Source organism: Rhinopithecus bieti, unplaced genomic scaffold (assembly GCF_001698545.2).
Source record: "Rhinopithecus bieti isolate Rb0 unplaced genomic scaffold, ASM169854v2 scaffold_2339, whole genome shotgun sequence".
Taxonomy (NCBI): Eukaryota; Metazoa; Chordata; class Mammalia; order Primates; family Cercopithecidae; genus Rhinopithecus; species Rhinopithecus bieti.
The window spans coordinates 2,124,064-2,142,013 of record NW_016803819.1 but is presented as its reverse complement, the minus strand read 5'-3'; the positions used below and the strand labels follow the sequence as shown (position 1 = coordinate 2,142,013).

The window sequence follows — 17,950 nt, the reverse complement described above, 5'->3', positions numbered from 1 at the left end:
AAAAAAAAAAAAAAAAAAAAAGAGTAGTTTTTAACCAGTCCATTAGATTACTTCTTCAGAACTGCCATTTTTGTTTTTCAGAAATAATGCAGCACAAGTCACCATTTCTGGGGGGAAAAAAGAACATACTATGAATAAAAATGGGGTTCAAAATGTGACTGCAGTCCCTGATGGCTGATTAGAAGAAATGAATAAATGGGGATTAAAATTAATGCATAAAATGAGAAGTGACACTCCTGATGCCTTGGGAATGGCATCCTGACATGACAGACAAAGAAACCATTGATGCATGGTGCACACACTCAAATATTTTAGGCTGACTGTTGTCAATCCTCTCTTTGGGGCTGAAACAAGTCTGCTTCTGTCTTCATGGGGAAGCCGCTGAGATTTCCTGCAGGCATCACCTGTTTTGTCAGTATCTTAGGAGCAAAAGGACTTTCTTGGCATTCTCTGGAGCATGGTGTTTTTATTAACTCTAACAAAATCACTGTTGATCAACCCATGGCATGCTCTTTATCTCCAGGTAAAAATGTGTTATGAAAACCAAATATTGTAAAGTTTTAGAGAGGGACCTCAGGGGCTTTTTAGAATAGAGGAAAGAGACTTAAAACTACATAAAAGCTGAAAACCAGTAAAGCTTCTTAGGCTTCTTGGTTCTAGGAGCTTATATCATGTGTTCCCCTCACCAAGAGGATGAACTGATTATGCAGAGGCAGAGAGTGAAAGATGCAGTATTACACACACACACACACACACACACACACACACACACACACACACACAGAATCTGTCTCTCTCTCTCTCTCTCTCTCACGCCCTCCCCTACAAACACCCTGGCCCACAACCCACGATGCCATACCAGGCAACAAGTTAGAAACACAGGAGCAACAGAAAGGCCTGGTGCCTGCGTTTGTTACCAGGGGTCACCCCTTGGTGTGTAATAGAGCACCACAGTGGCGAGCACATTTGCCTGACTTCACTGTGTGGAAATCTGACTCTTGGCTGTTCATCATTTAGCTAGGGAATGAGGACCTAACTCTCCCGAGACAAGCAGATGGTTGGGGTGCACTGAGGTCTCACAATGGACCTCAAATTCCAGCAGCCCCAAGACTTTGATCAATCAGGTTCCTACTAACAGTTTGGTATTGAAGGCTTAACCTTCTGCAAGTTCCAAAATGCCAAATTTAGGCAGAACCAAAACCATACTACCATCTACTACTGCTATATAAATCACCAACCACCATCTCACCCCTGGGAATTCAGTCAAAAGGATTAGAACAAAAAAAAAAAAAGGAAAAGAAAAGAAAAAAAAGTAAAATAAACTTGCATTAAGCATTGCTTTCTACAAGCAGCAGAAAGTCACCAAAATTAATGAGATTTAACATTATTTTCCTTTACTTATTTATTTTTTATTTTTTGTAAAATCAGTACTAGTGGGAATGTAGTGGAAGGAGCATGAGTTTTAAAGTCATCCAGACTTGGATTTGAATCTGGTCTTGACACGTTAGCTGTGTAACCTTGGGCAATTAACTTAACTTCGGTGAGCTTTACTTTCTTCAGTTGCAAACAGGGGCTAATAAGACATACTTTGAAGTGTTGTTTGAGGATCAATGAAGTAAAAATGTCAAGCACTAACCACAGTTCCTGGCACATCCCAGGTAACCAACATGGGTTAGTTCTTTAGGTTGCTAGATTACCTTTCGAAGCCCTGTTAATCCATAAAACTGGCACGAAGTAGGAGTATAACGAACTTACTACCAGAATTTTTCTAGAATTGATAATCAGCAGCTTTTACTCAAAGGTAGAGCAAACATTTCTTTTCTTTTGTGTGTTTTGAGACGGATTTTTGCTCTTGTCATCCAGGCTGGAGTGCAATGGCGCGATCTCGACTCACTGCAACCTCTGCCTCACGGGTTCAAGTGATTCTCCTGTTTCAGCCTCCCTAGCTGGGATTACAGGCATATGCCACCATGCCTGGCTAATTTTGTATTTTTAGTAGAGACGGGCTCCATGTTGGTCAGGCTGGTTCTTTTTTTTGAGACAGTCTCACTCTGTTGTCTAGGCTGGAATGCAGTGGCGCGATCTCAGTTCACTGCAACCTCTGCCTTCTGGGTTCAAGCAATTCTCCTGTCTCAGTCTCCTGAGTAGCAGGAATTACAGGTGTGCACCACCACGCCTGGCTAATTTTTGTATTTTTGTAGAGATGGGGTTTCGCCATGTTGCCAGGCTGGTCTCAAACTCCTGACTTCAGGTGATGCACTCACTCCCAAAGTGCTGGGATTACAGTCGTGAGCCACCACACCTGGCCCTCAAAGGTAGAGCAAACATTTCTATTTAAGAAACTAGACTGAGGCTAAATTTTATTTCACGTGTATGCTAGCAGAGGGCTTTTAGATAATTAATTTCCCCTGCTACTTGGACCAGAAATTGATTGGCAACTAAGGAGGTGATGAATGGGTAGACTGGCCCTTAACCATATTTGGAGGAGTTTTTGGTTCAGTGTTAATATGAATGGTTTTTCATCATGTTTATTATTGTCTTTGGCAGGAAGAATGAGACACAGGGTACTCCATTACATGGACACAAAATGTGGAATCCATGTGGATTCCATTCCACATTTCCTGTACTAGAAGTCTACTTAATGCAATGGAAAGTAAAGTAAGAGAAAAAAAAGAAAAAAGAAGAAAAGTAGCAAACCCAGTCCTACCTGGAGCAAACGTTCCTGTTCCTGTTGCCATTTTTCCTGTCGCCTGCGCTCCTCTTCTGGGTCCCATGCCCAGAACTTAAACTGCTTAGAAAAATAAAAGCATGATCAGAATGGAGCTATGTCCTCAAGGGACAGGCCAGGTCAAGAGAGGACAATTGGCCTCTGGCCTGGCACCCAGATTGACACACAGAAGCAGAAGGCTTCACATATCTAAACATCCTCTTTGGTGGCAGAAACCATTTTTTAATCTTAGTCCCTCTTTGGTTTACTTCCAAGATGCTGGTATGATTCTGTGAATATTTTTGGAGCTAATGAAAACACAAAGTAATTAGCCACTGGCATTGGAAGGCTTTGCTTCGTTTCTCTTAGAAGTGATTTCTCTTAAACGCATTCATGCTTCTGAGCTTAAGGTGCTCATTCTGCATATTGATCGTGGGTCCAAGCAAACAAGACCGGTTATTTTAGCAGAAATGCATTTTGTAAGAAGTAGTGTTTGCCACACTATAAAACTAATCTTTTATACTGCAGTTGCTTTTCCATACCACCTTTCCCTACAGGGATAACTCACCAATGCTCACCAGTAACACCTAAGATCCAGGCAAACAGATCACTTGCCCTGGGGCCCGCATGACACAAACGCTCAAGCTCAAAGACTTATTTCCTCTTTGTATTAATAAAAGGTTTTTGCAAGTTTGGGAAACAAGTAAATAATGGGGAATAACAGAGAAAAATCCATGAACCAATGCAGGTGTCCAGGCCACAGAATATGAGACTGGGAGGGTGCAGGTCGGGGGAGGGAGGAGGGAAATCAGTCAGCCCCCGGGAAACCAGGAAAAGAGGGGTTGCTGTGTTTGTTTTGTTTTGTTTTGTTTTGTTTTGTTTTTGAGACGGAGTCTCGCTCTGTCACCCAGGCTGGAGTGCTGTGGCCGGATCTCAGCTCACTGCAAGCTCCGCCTCCCGGGTTCATGCCATTCTCCTGCCTCAGCCTCCCAGGGAGCTGGGACTACAGGCGCCACCACCTCGCCCGGCTAGTTTTTTGTAGTTTTTTTTTTCGTAGAGACGGGGTTTCACCGTGTTAGCCAGGATGGTCTCGATCTCCTGACCTCGTGATCCGCCCGTCTCGGCCTCCCAAAGTGCTGGGATTACAGGCTTGAGCCACCGCGCCTGGCTTAAGGTCGGCTGCCCCAGTCACCCAGAGTCGGTGCCCAGGCAGACCAGGTTCCTCAGTAACTGTGCTCCTCCCTTCCCTTTGTTCTGAAGGGGTAGGACAGGGAGGCAACTGCCTGGGAATCTTGGCAAGGGTGGGGAAGTTGTTGGGGGATGGGAAACAGGGTTGGTGTGGGGAGGGGTGCAGGCAGAATCTGTGTACCCTGGTAGCCTGGGAAGATGAACAGGGACAGTCCTGTCCAAGGCTTTGATAGATCCAGTTAGTGCCCAGGGTACCTGGGCCAGCCCACCCCCCGCACTGCCTCACCCCCAACAGATTCACATTACCATTCAGGTGCATGCAGGTGGGCTGGCCCAGGGAAGTATCTTCAAGCAGAGAATACATGCCAGGCCATGGGTGATGCTTGATTTATAACTTCATAAATATTTAGAACTTTAATATATTTGGACAAATGAAACATGTGCCTCATTTTGTACTCTTGCTACCGTGCTTCCTGCAATTGATTGCGATGGCCACGATGCTCACAGAATAGTCAAACACAAGTGGGCCAATAAGCTAGAGATACTAGCTTATTGCTTCCTGCTTGCCACTCCTGAGTTTCACACTGCACATTAGCATATTACAGGCTCTGGTAAGTTATGCAGGGGGAAAATCATTTAATTGTGTATACAGATGGTCCCCAACTTAGGATAGTTTAACTTAACAATTTTTCAAGTTTATGGTGGTGCAAAAGCAATATGCAGTCAGTAGAAACTGTACTTCAAATACCCAGTCATTCTGTTTTTCACTTTTAGGTTGGTATTCAATATATTTCGTGAGATATTCAACACTTTATCATAAAATAGGCTTTGTGTGAGAGGATTTTGCCCAACTGCAGGCTAACATAAATGTTTTGAGCACATTTAAGGTAGGCTAGGCTGAGCTATAATGTTCAGTAGGTTAGGCGTATCAAATGCAGTTCTGACTTTAAGTATTTTCAACTTACGATGTCTTTATTGGGATGTAACCCCATTCTTAAGTTGAAGAGCTTCTGTAAACTAAAATTTCCCAAACTCCCGTGGATGACCATAAATGTTATCCAAATGCGGTTACACCAGATGAGAAATTCTATTGGAATTTAATGGCACTGGAAGTTGGTTCCACTTGTCATTGTCCTAGAACTTCGAGGTGGTTTAAACATTCAGAAGCTCTTCCAGGGGCATGGCCCCTCTTTGTCTTTTGAGGGAAAAGGGGATGTTTATGTGAATAAAGTCACAGAAAGACCACTGAGGAAAGTTCAATAGTAGGAAAATAAGAGAAACAATTAGGAATTATTTAATTTCTAAATTTCACTAGGCGGTGCTCTCAGGAATGTCAAGTAAGGAGTGGGCAGATAGGAGGAGGAAGTGTGCGGCGGGGGGATTGAGTACAGAAAATACAGAATATGTGTTAAAAGGCAGGAAAGCAGTGGGTATGTTAAGAGGAGGACAAAGGGGAAGAAACGGGCATGATAAACAAGAGAGAATGAAACAATGATCTTGCTCCTTCTTTTGCAGATTATTTCCTGGGCACTGACTGTGGGCCAGGGCAGGGGCATCAGCTGGCCAAGTGGCCCAGCCTCATGGAGCTTATACCTGAATGCGTGTGGGGTGGAAGAGTGACCAATATATACGTATGACCAGAAGATAGTGTGATAACTATCATAAGAGATGTAAAAAGTGCTAGAGGAAGTCAGAATGGACAGCATTTAACCCACTTGGTCCTACAATTTACCTGTTTACAAGTCCATATCTTCCTCTGGCCTAGGGATTTCTCAGGAGGCAGGAAGGGCCCCTCATCCTCCTATCTATCCCAAGACCTTATATTTTTAGGCCCTCAACAAATGTTTGTTGAATAAATGAATGGAATCCCTTCACGCTGGGTAATGCATCTCCTACCGTCAGAGTCCCTTCTTTTCACAGTCCTGAGGGCCTTGGGTACTCCAAGTCTGACCAAAAATAGCCAGAGTCTATGGAGGCCAGCATAATCTAATGCTTATCTCCTCTTGAAGCTTTACTTATTTCAAGTTCCTTTTATTTTCTATTCTATGATGAGCCATTTACTATCAAAAGCACATGAAATTTTCAGAGGATTTACTTAAGTAGGCCAGTGATTTGTGTCTTTCTTATTCTATTTTCCATAAACAAGAAATGAGAATGTGTTCTTTGGAATGCCCTTCCTCTCCACCCCTCCCCAGGGGGCATGAACAACTGACATCTTTGTTCCAAATGCAATTTAAAATGGAAAACTTCAGATCTGTGCCATGGATGCCAGCTCTGGGATCGTTCTGGGGTTCTCATCCATCATCAATGAACTCAGCTTCCCAGGAAACTCAGGATTCCCAGTATTGGCTTGGGAGTGAGCCTCCACAGATAGTCCCTAGTTTTGTAATGTGGGTTATGCAACAAGTGATGGATCCCTTCTCTGTTCTGCAGAGATACTTAGGACTCCCTAAGTGAGACAATTTGCCTATAGATAAGAATTGATATTGACTATGGTGGGCCTCTTGGTTTGGCTATTGGGAGTAGCGGAAGGATTCATTTACATATCAGCCACTGTGCTAGGGGCTTCTGAATAATTATTTCAATTAAGGCTCATAACAACTTCAAAAGAAAAGTACTGTCACCTTATTGTACAGTTAAGGAAGATGAGGTTCAGAGAAGTTATGTAACACCTTCAGGGCTACACAGCTAGATCCAGAATCAAAGGTACAGTAGTGATTATGTGGCTGAGCTGGGGTTGCTCATGGGCAATGCCACAGTTGGTTGTGCCACAGAGAAAGTCTCCAAATCTAATGGAAATTCCAGAGGACGAATAAGGAGGACAGGCCTGAGATCAGAAACACCAGTTCAGATGCCATGCAGCAGCAAGGAATGTCCACAGCACCTTGTGTCTTATTTTAATTAATGAATGCTTTTTTATATCATTAAAATACAAAATGGAAAGCAACATTGTAGTTAATATTGGTCAAATACTGATTATGAGAAGGGGTGCATAATCTGATTATGAGAAGGGGTACAAAAATGAGAGCTTGGGTCTCTTGGAGAGTTCAGGCAGGTCCTATCTGCCAACAACATACTATGTTCAAGTATTATCCTCATATTAAAAAATGAGGTGCATTTTTAAAAATGTGTCTATAGAAATTGTCAGTTTTAATACTAATTCCTTCTATTCTATTCTATTCTATTCTATTCTATTCTATTCTATTCTATTCTATTCTATTCTATGAGATGGAGTCTCACTCTGTTGCCCAGGCTGCACTGCAGTGGTGTGATCTTGGCTCACTGCAACTCTTCCTCCTGGGTTGAAGCAATTCTCCTGCCTCAGCCTCCTGAGTAGCTGGGATTACAGGTGCCCGCCAGCATGCCCAACTATTTTTTGTATTTTTAGTAGAGACAGGGTTTCACCATGTTGGCCAGGTTGGTCTTGAACTCCTGACCTCAAGTGATCCACCTACCTCGGTCTCCCAAAGTGCTGGGATTACAGGTGTGAGCCACTATGCCCAGCCTGTTACATTCATTTTAATTGCCTCTTAGATTTTGCTTTCTTATCACTTATTTCCAAGCACAGTAACAATTCCATATAATGATAATCCATGTCTTTATAATTTACCCAATGGTGTTATATATGACTTTTAATTATTCTTCTAAAAATCAATTGTTTGGGTCTCAATTAGAGTCGAATGCTTTTTTTTTTTTTTTTTTTTTTTTTTTATGAAGTTTCGCTCGGTTGCCCAGACTGGAGTCCAGTCGTGATCTCGGCTCACTGCAACCTCTGCCTCCTGGGTTCAAGCAATTCTCCTGCCTTGGCCTCCCAAGTAGCTGGGATTACAGGTGTGCACCACCACACCTGGCTAATTTTTGTATTTTTAGTAGAGATGGTGTTTCACCATGTCCGTCAGCCTGATCTTGAACGCCTGACCTCGTGATCTGCCCGCCTAACCCTCCCAAAGTGTTGGGATTACAGGCATGAGCCACTGCACCCGGTCTGAATACTCTTTAAGCCAATCAAATGTTATAAATTAAAATCACACTAACTCATAATCTTATTCCTTAAAATGAGTGACTTACAGGTGTTGTAACAGGTGACTTTTCACTGCTTGGAGAATCCACTGCGCAGAAAAAAAAGAAAGAAAAAAGATACGAATGTGAGTATCTTCTAATTGTCTTTGTTTTTGACCTATCAGTTGAGTGTAGTTCCTACATCAGCTTTAAACCAATTTTTTTTGTGTGTGTCTTTGTGTTTGTGTTTGGTAAGCCAAGAACATCAGAAAATCATAATAAAGCAGACAGCCCCTGTAGCAGGTTGTACCCATCACCAAAGGAAGTTAAATCCACTATCAAATGATTGATCACATCAGTTAACACCAGGTACCAGACTACAGGAAGCAAAACCTGTTCCTATTAGTACTGATTCTTAGTGCACCTTGCATTCTGGCTTGACTAAGTAGTTCCCTCACTGGCATGGAGAAGTACCATACAAAGAGAGGCCAGATGTCACCCAGGAAGCAAACACAGTGACACAGTTAACAAGAGAACCATGATCAGTTTCCAGTAAATGCTTTTAATCTTTTTTGTTTTTAAAGGCAGGGGACTATCAAGAAAATGACAAATATTATTATTTCTCTGAATTCTTGAAATCAACATAAAAGTTGTGTGATTCTCTCCCCCAACCCACAATTTTAGCATAACTGGTAGTAATACCAAAGAACTAGCTCTTTGCTAACTGTGCATAAGAAATAATTTTTTTCCCCAGAAATCAGAAATGAAGACAAGTGCCAGACATCATTGATTGCCCCAACATGGATTTTTGCACAGAAGAAATACAGCTACCCAGTATGCAGTTTACCTGACTGGGAGAAAAACTGGGATCGTCGCCAAGAGTTCTGAACTCTAAGCGGAACACTGGCAGTGCCAGGTGACTCTAGATCAGATGGCAGAACAGAACAAACAGAAAACCATGAAAACTAGGGTGAGAACTGAATAGAACCATGCTCTCAAATACGAAAAGGGGTTTGGCTATAGTCAATACCAGAACTGAGAGTCAGTAAATCTACAGTACAAAATGTCTTAATAATACACAGATAAAACCTGAAGACATGGACAAAATCAACAGGACCGGGACGGTTTATGCTATTGTTTGTCCTCTTTGGTGTTAGGTGAAATTTCATAGGGTCACACTTAATGGTGATAGTGTTAAAATGTTAAATCTCAAAATGATAGAATGACATACTATGCAAGAACAAAAATGTACAATTTGTATTGCTTTTTGGAGAACACTAGAAAAGTATAAAGGGCAGCAAAGATGGGTGGTTTAATTACTATTTCATATACATTACACTTCATAAGTTTTTTGTATATATAACTAAAGGTTGTGTATATGCCTGTCTGTGGTGATTCGTGGCAAGGATTTGCATCCTTAAACTCTGCTGTTCTCATCATTTTCAAGCCCCCCAAAAAATCAGTTTTTAATGTGCACATATTTCACTGAAACATCAGTTTGAGATATCTTTCTGCTGCTGAGAGGCAGTTAAGAAAATTTGTCACTTTCAAATGTATTTTATGAATGTTTTCAGGGCATTTAAAGACTGAATGCATGGGTGTGTGTGTAAGGAAAACGTGTGGAACATCATTAGGGTCGACCAGCAGATCTTCAGTGACCTGTACGACCAGTCTATGAATGGATGACTTTATAGAAATGGGGAAGAGACCGCTTTCTGGATGAGAAAGTATTAGGTGTGGCTCCAGGATGCCCGATCCTAACCCTAGAGTTCCACTGGACTTGATGCTTGACTTCAGATCAGTTCCTTAAATGGGTGCTGGGCAGAGACCTATGCCTCCCCTATTTCCCCATCCCGATTGAAGACAAATCATGTATTTTAAGGTTACATTTATTAGATGTCTTTGGCTTCTTGAAAGATGGAAACTTTATAAACTTCAAGCAATTATTACTGTTATTTTCATATCAATCAATGGTATTTTTGGTGCACAATTTAAATAAATACTTGAAGCCACTGGTTTTCAGAGTGTGGTGAGATGTGCAGCTTGAGCATCACCTGGGAACCTGTAAGAAACGCAAATCCTCTGGCCCCAGCCTAGACCTACTGAATGAGACTCTGTGAGAGTGGGCTCTAAGCCCTACAGGGACCCTGGCACACACCGGTGTTTGAGAACTGCAGTGGAAAACCAGATCTCCACAACATGAACACTCTTATTTTAAAGAAAGGATTCAAGAGTAGTTTATTCCTGCCTGATGTCTTGCTCTATTCTTTTACTCCTCCTGCTGCTATTCTACAATTACTAGATTACATTATGAATGCTTATTCTAGGCCAGGTATTGAGCTAAACACTTTTTATGGATTCTCCCATTTGGTATTTCTAATATCCCTATGAGGTTATTACTGGTATTATTTCTAGTTTACAGGTGCTGATTAGAGATTAGGGAAAATCTGATGGGTACAGTCACACAGCTAAGAACTACACACATGAAAATCTGAACCCAGGCATTCTGTCTCCAGAGCATGCAGCTATAATTATAGTTTCCATGAACCAGGTAAAAGTATTGTTATGGTTTGGCTATATCTCCTCCCAAATCTTGAATCGTAGCTGCCAAAATTCCCATGTGTCATGGGAGGGACCTGGTGGGAGGTAATTGAATCATGAGGGCAGGTCTTTCTTGTGCTATTCTCGTGATAGTGAATAAGTCTCATGAGATCTGATGGTTTTATAAAGGGGAGTTTCCCTGCACAAGCTCTCTCTTTGCTGGCCGCCATGTAAGACGTCCCATTGCTCTTCCTTCATCTTCCACCACGATTGTGAGGCCTCTCTAGCCATGTGGAATTGTGTGTCAATGAAGCCTCTTTCCTTTGTAAATTACCCAGTCTCAGGTATGTTTTTATCAGCAGCATGAAAACAAACTAATACAAGTATACAACTGGTGTACTCCAAATATAATTCTATCTTAAAGAATAAATTTTGAAATGCTTCAGTACTCTACTAAATTTTATTTTTTAATCATTCAACTTGGGTAAAGAATGAAGTGAAGTTTCTCAATTCGGTAGCACATTTTACAAAATCAAAATGCCTCACAATAAGTAATGGAATGTGTAAATTTGTAAGAAAACAAAACATGGCTTTAAAATGGCTTAAAATATTTATTCCCTCTCTATACCACTTATCTACACAATTACAAAGTACTAGAAATAGGGAAGAATTAAAATTGGTCCAAATATGGCCATTTGCTGGCCCAGTTGTGATACTTCATTTTTGTCAATTCCCTTCAGGAAAGCAGGACTGACAAATTTAAGACAAATGCTTTGAAAACAGTATTGAACTTGTTTCCACATTATGAACCTAGTAACCATCAGTACATGTACTAGTTAATTATTCCCCAGAGTTCCCTGTTATGTAGATAAAGCCCAACTTATCTGCCAAACATCAATAATAGCTAACAGAAGCCAACTCAGATTCTGCCAGTGGCTGAAATAGCTGCCCACCCTTAAAAGAAAAGTAAAATAAGCTAAATCTACAAAATCCACTGGAGAAAGTCTATTAAAAAAGAAAAACAAGAAACCCTACAGTTCCTGCCTCCTGAACTCTGGCTGTTTTTTAAAAAAAATATTTAGGCTGGGTGCGGTGGCTCACACCTGTAATCCCAGCACTTTGGGAGGCTAAGGTGGGCGGATCATGAAGTCAGGAGATGAGACTATCCTGGCTAACACGGTGAAACCCCATTTCTACTAAAAATACAAAAAATTAGTCGGGTGTTGTGGCAGGTGCCTGTAGTCCCAGCTACTTGGGAGGCTGAGGCAGGAGAATGGCGTGAACCGGGGAGGTGGAGCTTGCAGTGAGCCTAAATTGTGCCACTGCACTCCAGCCTGGGCAACAGAGCAAGACTCCCTCAAGAAAGGGAAGGGGAGGGGAGGGGAGGGGGAAAGAAAAGAAAGAAAGAAAGAAAAAAGAAATGAAAAAGAAAAGAAAAGAAAAGAAAAGAAAAGACAGACAGAAAGAAAGAAAGTAAGAAAGTAAGCTTAAATTTAAATTTTTTTTGGGTAGCAACAAAGTCTTGCTGTGTTGCCCAGGCTGGTCTCAAACCCCTGGCCTCAAGTGCTCCTGCCTCGGCCTCCCAAAGTGTTGGGATTACAGGTGTGAGCCACTGCATCTGGCCCGTTTCCACATCTAGAGAGAGATCTCACAGCAGTAAAACTCAGTGGTCTAGTTGTTTTGAAGAATAGTCCCTCTGGGTTGTGAATTCTCAGAACCCATCCTCCACTGTTCACATCCCTCAGGGCCCTTTCTGGTGGTCATGGGCACCTGGGATTCCCCCTAGGATAAAGGGATTCAAATCGGGTTCTTAAAGAATAAAGGGGTAAATTAACAACCCTAAATATGGTCTACACAGTACTTGGGGAATTTTCAGTGGTCAGTACCATTTTAAGACTTTCTTATAAGGCCCTAAATGCCTATGTTTTTAGAGGCAACCCCTTCCCACATCAAAACACATTAAAATACATCCTCAGTATGCATGTGTTAAACATTTTTAAATCCTCAGTATTATGTATGTGTGTTACTCATATATATATATATATATACACACACACACATAGCTACAAATAATTTTTGGCAAGATTAAAATGTTTGTCTAGAACCTGTTTAACCTATGATGGTGAATGATTTCTCAATAATCATCATGCACCCAGGAATTATTATGGAGTAAAAAAATGGCTTTTTCTCAAAATTATTGTCAAATTAAATGGTGATGACTAGAATTAACAGTGAAATAGACATAATATTAAACTTTTTATTAAACATATTAATTTCTCATTTTATGACTATCTTTATATTTTAGAGATAATAATTTTTTTTTTTTTGAGACAGTCTCACTCTGTCACCCAGGCTGGAGTGCAGTGACATGATCTTGGCTCACTGCAACCTCTGCCTTCTGGGTTCAAGCGATTCTCCTGCCTCAGCCTCCTGAGTAGCTGGGACTAAAGGCATGTGCCACCACATCCAGTTAATTTTGATAATACCAAAATTTTACAGCTCTAACAATTGTATAGGCTCTATTGTGCCTATAGTGCCTGGTTGACCAAATGGCCTTGGCAGCTAGGGTTCCTGGTCTGCTAAAATAGAGAATCCAGCCCCAGCTTTCCATTCTTAAGTTATAAATTCAGCCATCACAGACTCTGGCAAACATGCTGGCTAAAGGAATATCAACACAAAGGATGTAATCTTCTTTTAAATTAAGTAATAGTTTACTACAGATGGGCTCAGCAGAACATGTAGACCTAAAATAAAACGTGTCCTTCTCTTTACCTTGAGAATTGAGATTTGGCAAATGTAGTTGGTTGGTTTCCGGCATTTTGTCCAGAAATGGAAATGTCAGCGTTGCTTCTGGTTCTGGAGATTTTGGCTTTACCACCTGGACAATAGACAACAGGCATAAACATTACAATAACTGTCCATTAATAAACACACAGGTGACATAAAATTTAAGGATCCATGGTTATAACAGAAGTCAAACAGTTCAAACATTTAACATTTCACTTTAACTTTAAACATTTAATTTTTTGTTTCTTTCCTAAAACGCTTTCATCCTTCTCTACATTAATAGAAAGTCAGTTTTTTAGATAAGTCAGACAAGAGCATAAAAATGTAATGATCACTTTTCTCCAAACCAGAAGACAATATTCCATCTTTGGAATTATACATCACTCTCTCTTATTCTCTTATTGAACAATCACACATTCTCTTCACAGTACCACACAAAACTGACTTTGTAATGTCAGGAAATTAGATGTTCCACATAAGATAATTAAAACAAATCTTACTCCATAAGTGCTAAACATTCAAGTAATATTACTTTTCAATAGACATTATTCTAAAGACATTACATAACCACCCACAAATTTATGCAAAGCATATTAAAGACAGTATACTTTGCCTGTTGACAAAGAAGCATTATTATCAATAACCACTGTCGAACAGTGCCTTAGTATCTGATGCCCTTAGGGAATTCTTGAGGCATGTTAGACTACTTGTCACTACTTGTAAATAGTTGCAAAATTATAGACTTTAAAAATTCTTATGTTTGTTTTGTAAAATAGATTTTTCTTGTTATTGCTACTTAATTTTGTTTCTCCCTAATCTGAATGACCTTTAGTAGAAGCACCCTTCTGATTTGTTGCTTCTAATCAGCTGATTGCTGAAAGACCAGATTACCAAACTTATTAAAACAAAAATGTCTAAAATAAGCATTGGTTGACACTGTGCGTAGGTCTGAATAAGAGCGTGGCTGTATAAGTTTATGTTTTTTGAGCTGCTCGCAGAACCTATTCTGATTCACTCTTTGGATAGTGGCTTTGTTCCTGATAGATCAATGACCTCAGGGCGAGTCAGACCACAGAGCACTTGTTTCATTACACGTTGATCCCTAATTTGGTCCTCAGAATAATTTATGTTAGAATTTATCCTCCGAAGGATTTATTTTTCTTTGTGAATAATATATTCAACTCTAAGAGAATCTTGAAGAAAACTAATCACTTCATTCTGCATTACAGAGGTCAACCAGGTGTCCAAATGAATGTTGGTGCTACACAGCAAATGATAAGGTCTAGCCTTCCCAAAGCTGACAACTCACCAATCATTAGCCTCAGAGCATTTCCTCATAGTGGAGGCTGGCAAAAACATGTTTCAGTAATGCCTGGTTGTAAATGAAACAGTTAAGGGTCATCAGCAATGATCAAAATGACCGCTATGTAAAAAGGTCAGCCTGTAAGCATGGGTGCTTTGTTGTAATTCTGCGTATTTTATTTTATGCTTAAAAAACATTCTGAGAATAATGTTTACCAGATGACCAAAAGGCAAAGTGCACAAAAACACACACACAAACAAACTGAAGAACTGAAAACAATTTTTTTCCATAGTTGGGCAGGTGTGACTCCGGTGATCCACAGATGGACTCCAAGATGAGGTTGCACAGATGAGGTTGGTAATGACTACCTTTTACTTAGGGTATTCATTCTGTTCAAGTTAAATGTTTTTTACTTGCAATCATACAGATTTTTCCTTTCAGTTTAGATTTAAGTGGCAAAAGCAAGTAAATTTGGAAGGATAATAAATAATGGTTACTAGTCCAAAATAATGTGAAACCTGCAAAAGTGGGAACTTCTGCCTGCCTCCCAACATTTCGCCCCCAGTTTGGTTCCCCTTTCCAGACCTGTAGACCATTCTTCAATTATCTATAAAAATGAAGAATAGCTAGGGTCTGAAATATTGAAAATGCAACAAGGCAACAGGCATTTTAGAGGCTCTACCAAGGATACAGAATTCTCAGCTCCTTAGGACAGGGACTGCATCACGTTCACTGTTGACTATCCAGTACCTAGCACACGGCCAGGCATGATATAGTAGGTGCACAGCCAATACTTGTTGAGTAAATGATGAATAAACTAGAGCTACAAATTTAAGGTTACTTTAAGGTCAGATCCAAATTGAGGATTCCTTCTGGAAGGTGGGACACCACCACAGATAGTCTTTCAGTTGTGCCAGTCCATGGTTTTCCATCTTGGTGGCCCAATAAAATTACCTGGGAGCTTTAAAAAACACAGATGCCTGGGCTCTGCCTCCAGAGATTCTAATTTATTTGGTCTGGAATGGGCTTGGATTGTTTTGTTTGTTTGTTTTTGAGATGGGGTCTTGCTGTGTCACCCAGGTTAGAGTGCAGTGGTACAATCATGGCTCTCAGCAGTCTTGACCTCCTGGGCTAAGTGATCCTCCCACCTAAGCCTCCAGAGTAGCTGGAACTACAAGCGCTCACCACCGTGCCTGGCTAATGTTTTTTTTGTAGAGATGAAGACTTTCTGGGTTGCCCAGCCTGCTCTTGAACTCCTGGGCTCAAGTGATCCTCCTGCCCCAGCCTCTCAAAATGCTGAGATTACAGCTGTGAGCCACCACGCCCAGCTAGCTTGGTACTTTTTAAATTCTCAAGAGTAATCAAGGTTGAGAACAACTGCTGTAACTCATGAATATTTTTAGACTCTGTACCTGAAAACAAATCAAACTAATGTGTATGAGATCAGACTCTAAACAAGGAAGAAACTTTAATAAAAACAAGACTTTAAAACCTGTTATATCAGAATAATAATTTTCTAGGTTCCTTGTTATCCAAATCCAGTGGCATCGGAATTACCATTGCTAACAAATAGGTGATTATTGGAGAGAGACTAGCCAGTAAGCTGACGAGTTAAAAAGCAAATAAGCAAACACACACAGCAAACTAAAACCTAACTGCAAGGCTTTAAAACTTATATTACACCTTTCTACAAAGAACAGCCTGGCCAACATGGTGAAACCCTGTCTCTACTAAAAATATAAAAATTAGCCAGGTGTGGTGGTGGACGCCTATAGTCCCAGCTACTCGGGAGCCTGAGGTAGGAGAATCACTTGAAGCCGGGAGGCAGAAGTTGCAGGGAGGCACAAGTTGCAGTGAGCAGAGATCGCGCCACTGCACTCCAGCCTGGGCCACAAAAGCAAAACTCCATCTCACAAAAAAAGAAAAAGAAAAACTACACATTAAAGATAGGAAAAAAAGATGAGGGGAGAAAATAAATCTTCATTATTCACAACTGCCACAGCAACAGCTAGCTGTAATATGGGGCCATGTTAACTTGTGGATTTAACTGCTTTCCTCCACTCTGCACTTCACCTTTTGTGACAGCACCAACTCCACCTTTCCACTCATTTCATTTTCTGGTTTCTTCTGGTCTTTTTCTTCTGGCACATCGTTCTTCAGCTGGGGGCTGGAGGGAAATTCCACAAAGGCCACAGTCGGGCTGCATCGAGTCACAGTTGTTGTAAAATGCTGTGGTTCTGCAATGGAGTTACATCCAGAAACAGAGAAGGAAAAGAAAATCAAACAACTACAGGGCCATTCACTCTGCAATGCCATGAATATGACATTGCCATGATACAGACATTCAGTCCATATCCCGTCCTGGCAATATAAGCTGGATGACAGTGTGTTGAGAGGTATAAAAGAGCCTAAGATGCTGGAATTCCCAAAGCTCTTTCATGGTATTGAACAACAAGCAATATAAAACATGTCCTATAACCACACTATGAAGAACTTAAGTTTTTAGTATGGGTCATGGTTTACATCTGAATAACACTACATGGAACAGAATGCTGACATGAAATATATAATGATTATGACAGCTGGGCTGGTTGAGAGAACATCTACAGGTAGTTTCTATCCCAGTGAATGAGCAGCAACCTGATGCTTCCTTTTTCTGTATTTCAATACTCCATTTTAACATCAGAATTTCTTAATTGAAATATGTTATGGATTGTGGGGTATATGTATTATTACAATGAAAATAAAGTGTTCTCTGATACTTAAAGAAGAATTAGGTTCACTTTAGAAGGGATGAGAAAGTCACTACCTAAGGGGGCATATCAAAATGTGAAGGCACAATCTAGTTTGAAACAGTATACGCTGTTATTTTAAGTGATATTTAATTTATTTTAAAATGTCACTTAAAAATAATTTGGTAATTAACATATTATTTTTCTCAAGTGGTAAACACTTGAGAAAGGCCTTATAAAAGTAATAATTTGGTATTGGAAGAGGATGAGAGGTTTTATGGTTTATCAAAAGAAGAAATGTGTTAAACATATTGATAAGGCTGCAAAAAATATTGAGGAACAAGACTTTCGGGAACAGGGGTCTCCTTGCTAAAACAATGAATACAGTATATTATACTCACTGTCCAGATTCATGGCACTATTTTATTCTTTTTAAACTATATGTGAGCATTATCATTTCAGCATCTATTTTTATGTTTTTGATCTCTCGCTTATCTGTTGTTGTTACTGTGTGTCAAAATCTTACCCTCAATTTTTAGCATAATTTTTATAGGAGAACACAATATTCTTCATGATTATAGAGATAAATATTTAAGAAAGGCACTGTGGTGGGAATTGTAAAACTAGTTCACCATTATGGAAACAGTATCGGCAATTCCTCAAGGATCTAGATTTATAGATGTGACCATTGAC

General features: G+C 40.4%; 1 protein-coding gene across 13 annotated transcripts in view; it reads right to left on the bottom strand.

The window, feature by feature from the left end:
• Window positions 1–17,950, bottom strand: part of LIMCH1 (LIM and calponin homology domains 1) — a 219,993-nt gene that overhangs the window by 20,904 nt on the left and 181,139 nt on the right. For 7 of the 13 annotated variants that reach the window (XM_017854651.1, XM_017854661.1, XM_017854667.1 and 4 more), the window contains 4 exons: window positions 16,599–16,762; window positions 13,208–13,313; window positions 7,964–8,004; window positions 2,708–2,788 (listed from right to left, as the gene is read on the bottom strand). In XM_017854651.1, coding sequence (XP_017710140.1) covers window positions 2,708–2,788; window positions 7,964–8,004; window positions 13,208–13,313; window positions 16,599–16,762 — 392 coding nt within the window. Of the gene's footprint in view, window positions 1–2,707; window positions 2,792–7,963; window positions 8,005–8,741; window positions 8,817–13,207; window positions 13,314–16,598; window positions 16,763–17,950 lie in introns of all 13 variants that reach the window. The other 6 variants (XM_017854646.1, XM_017854671.1, XM_017854678.1 and 3 more) reach the window with 2 other exon arrangements.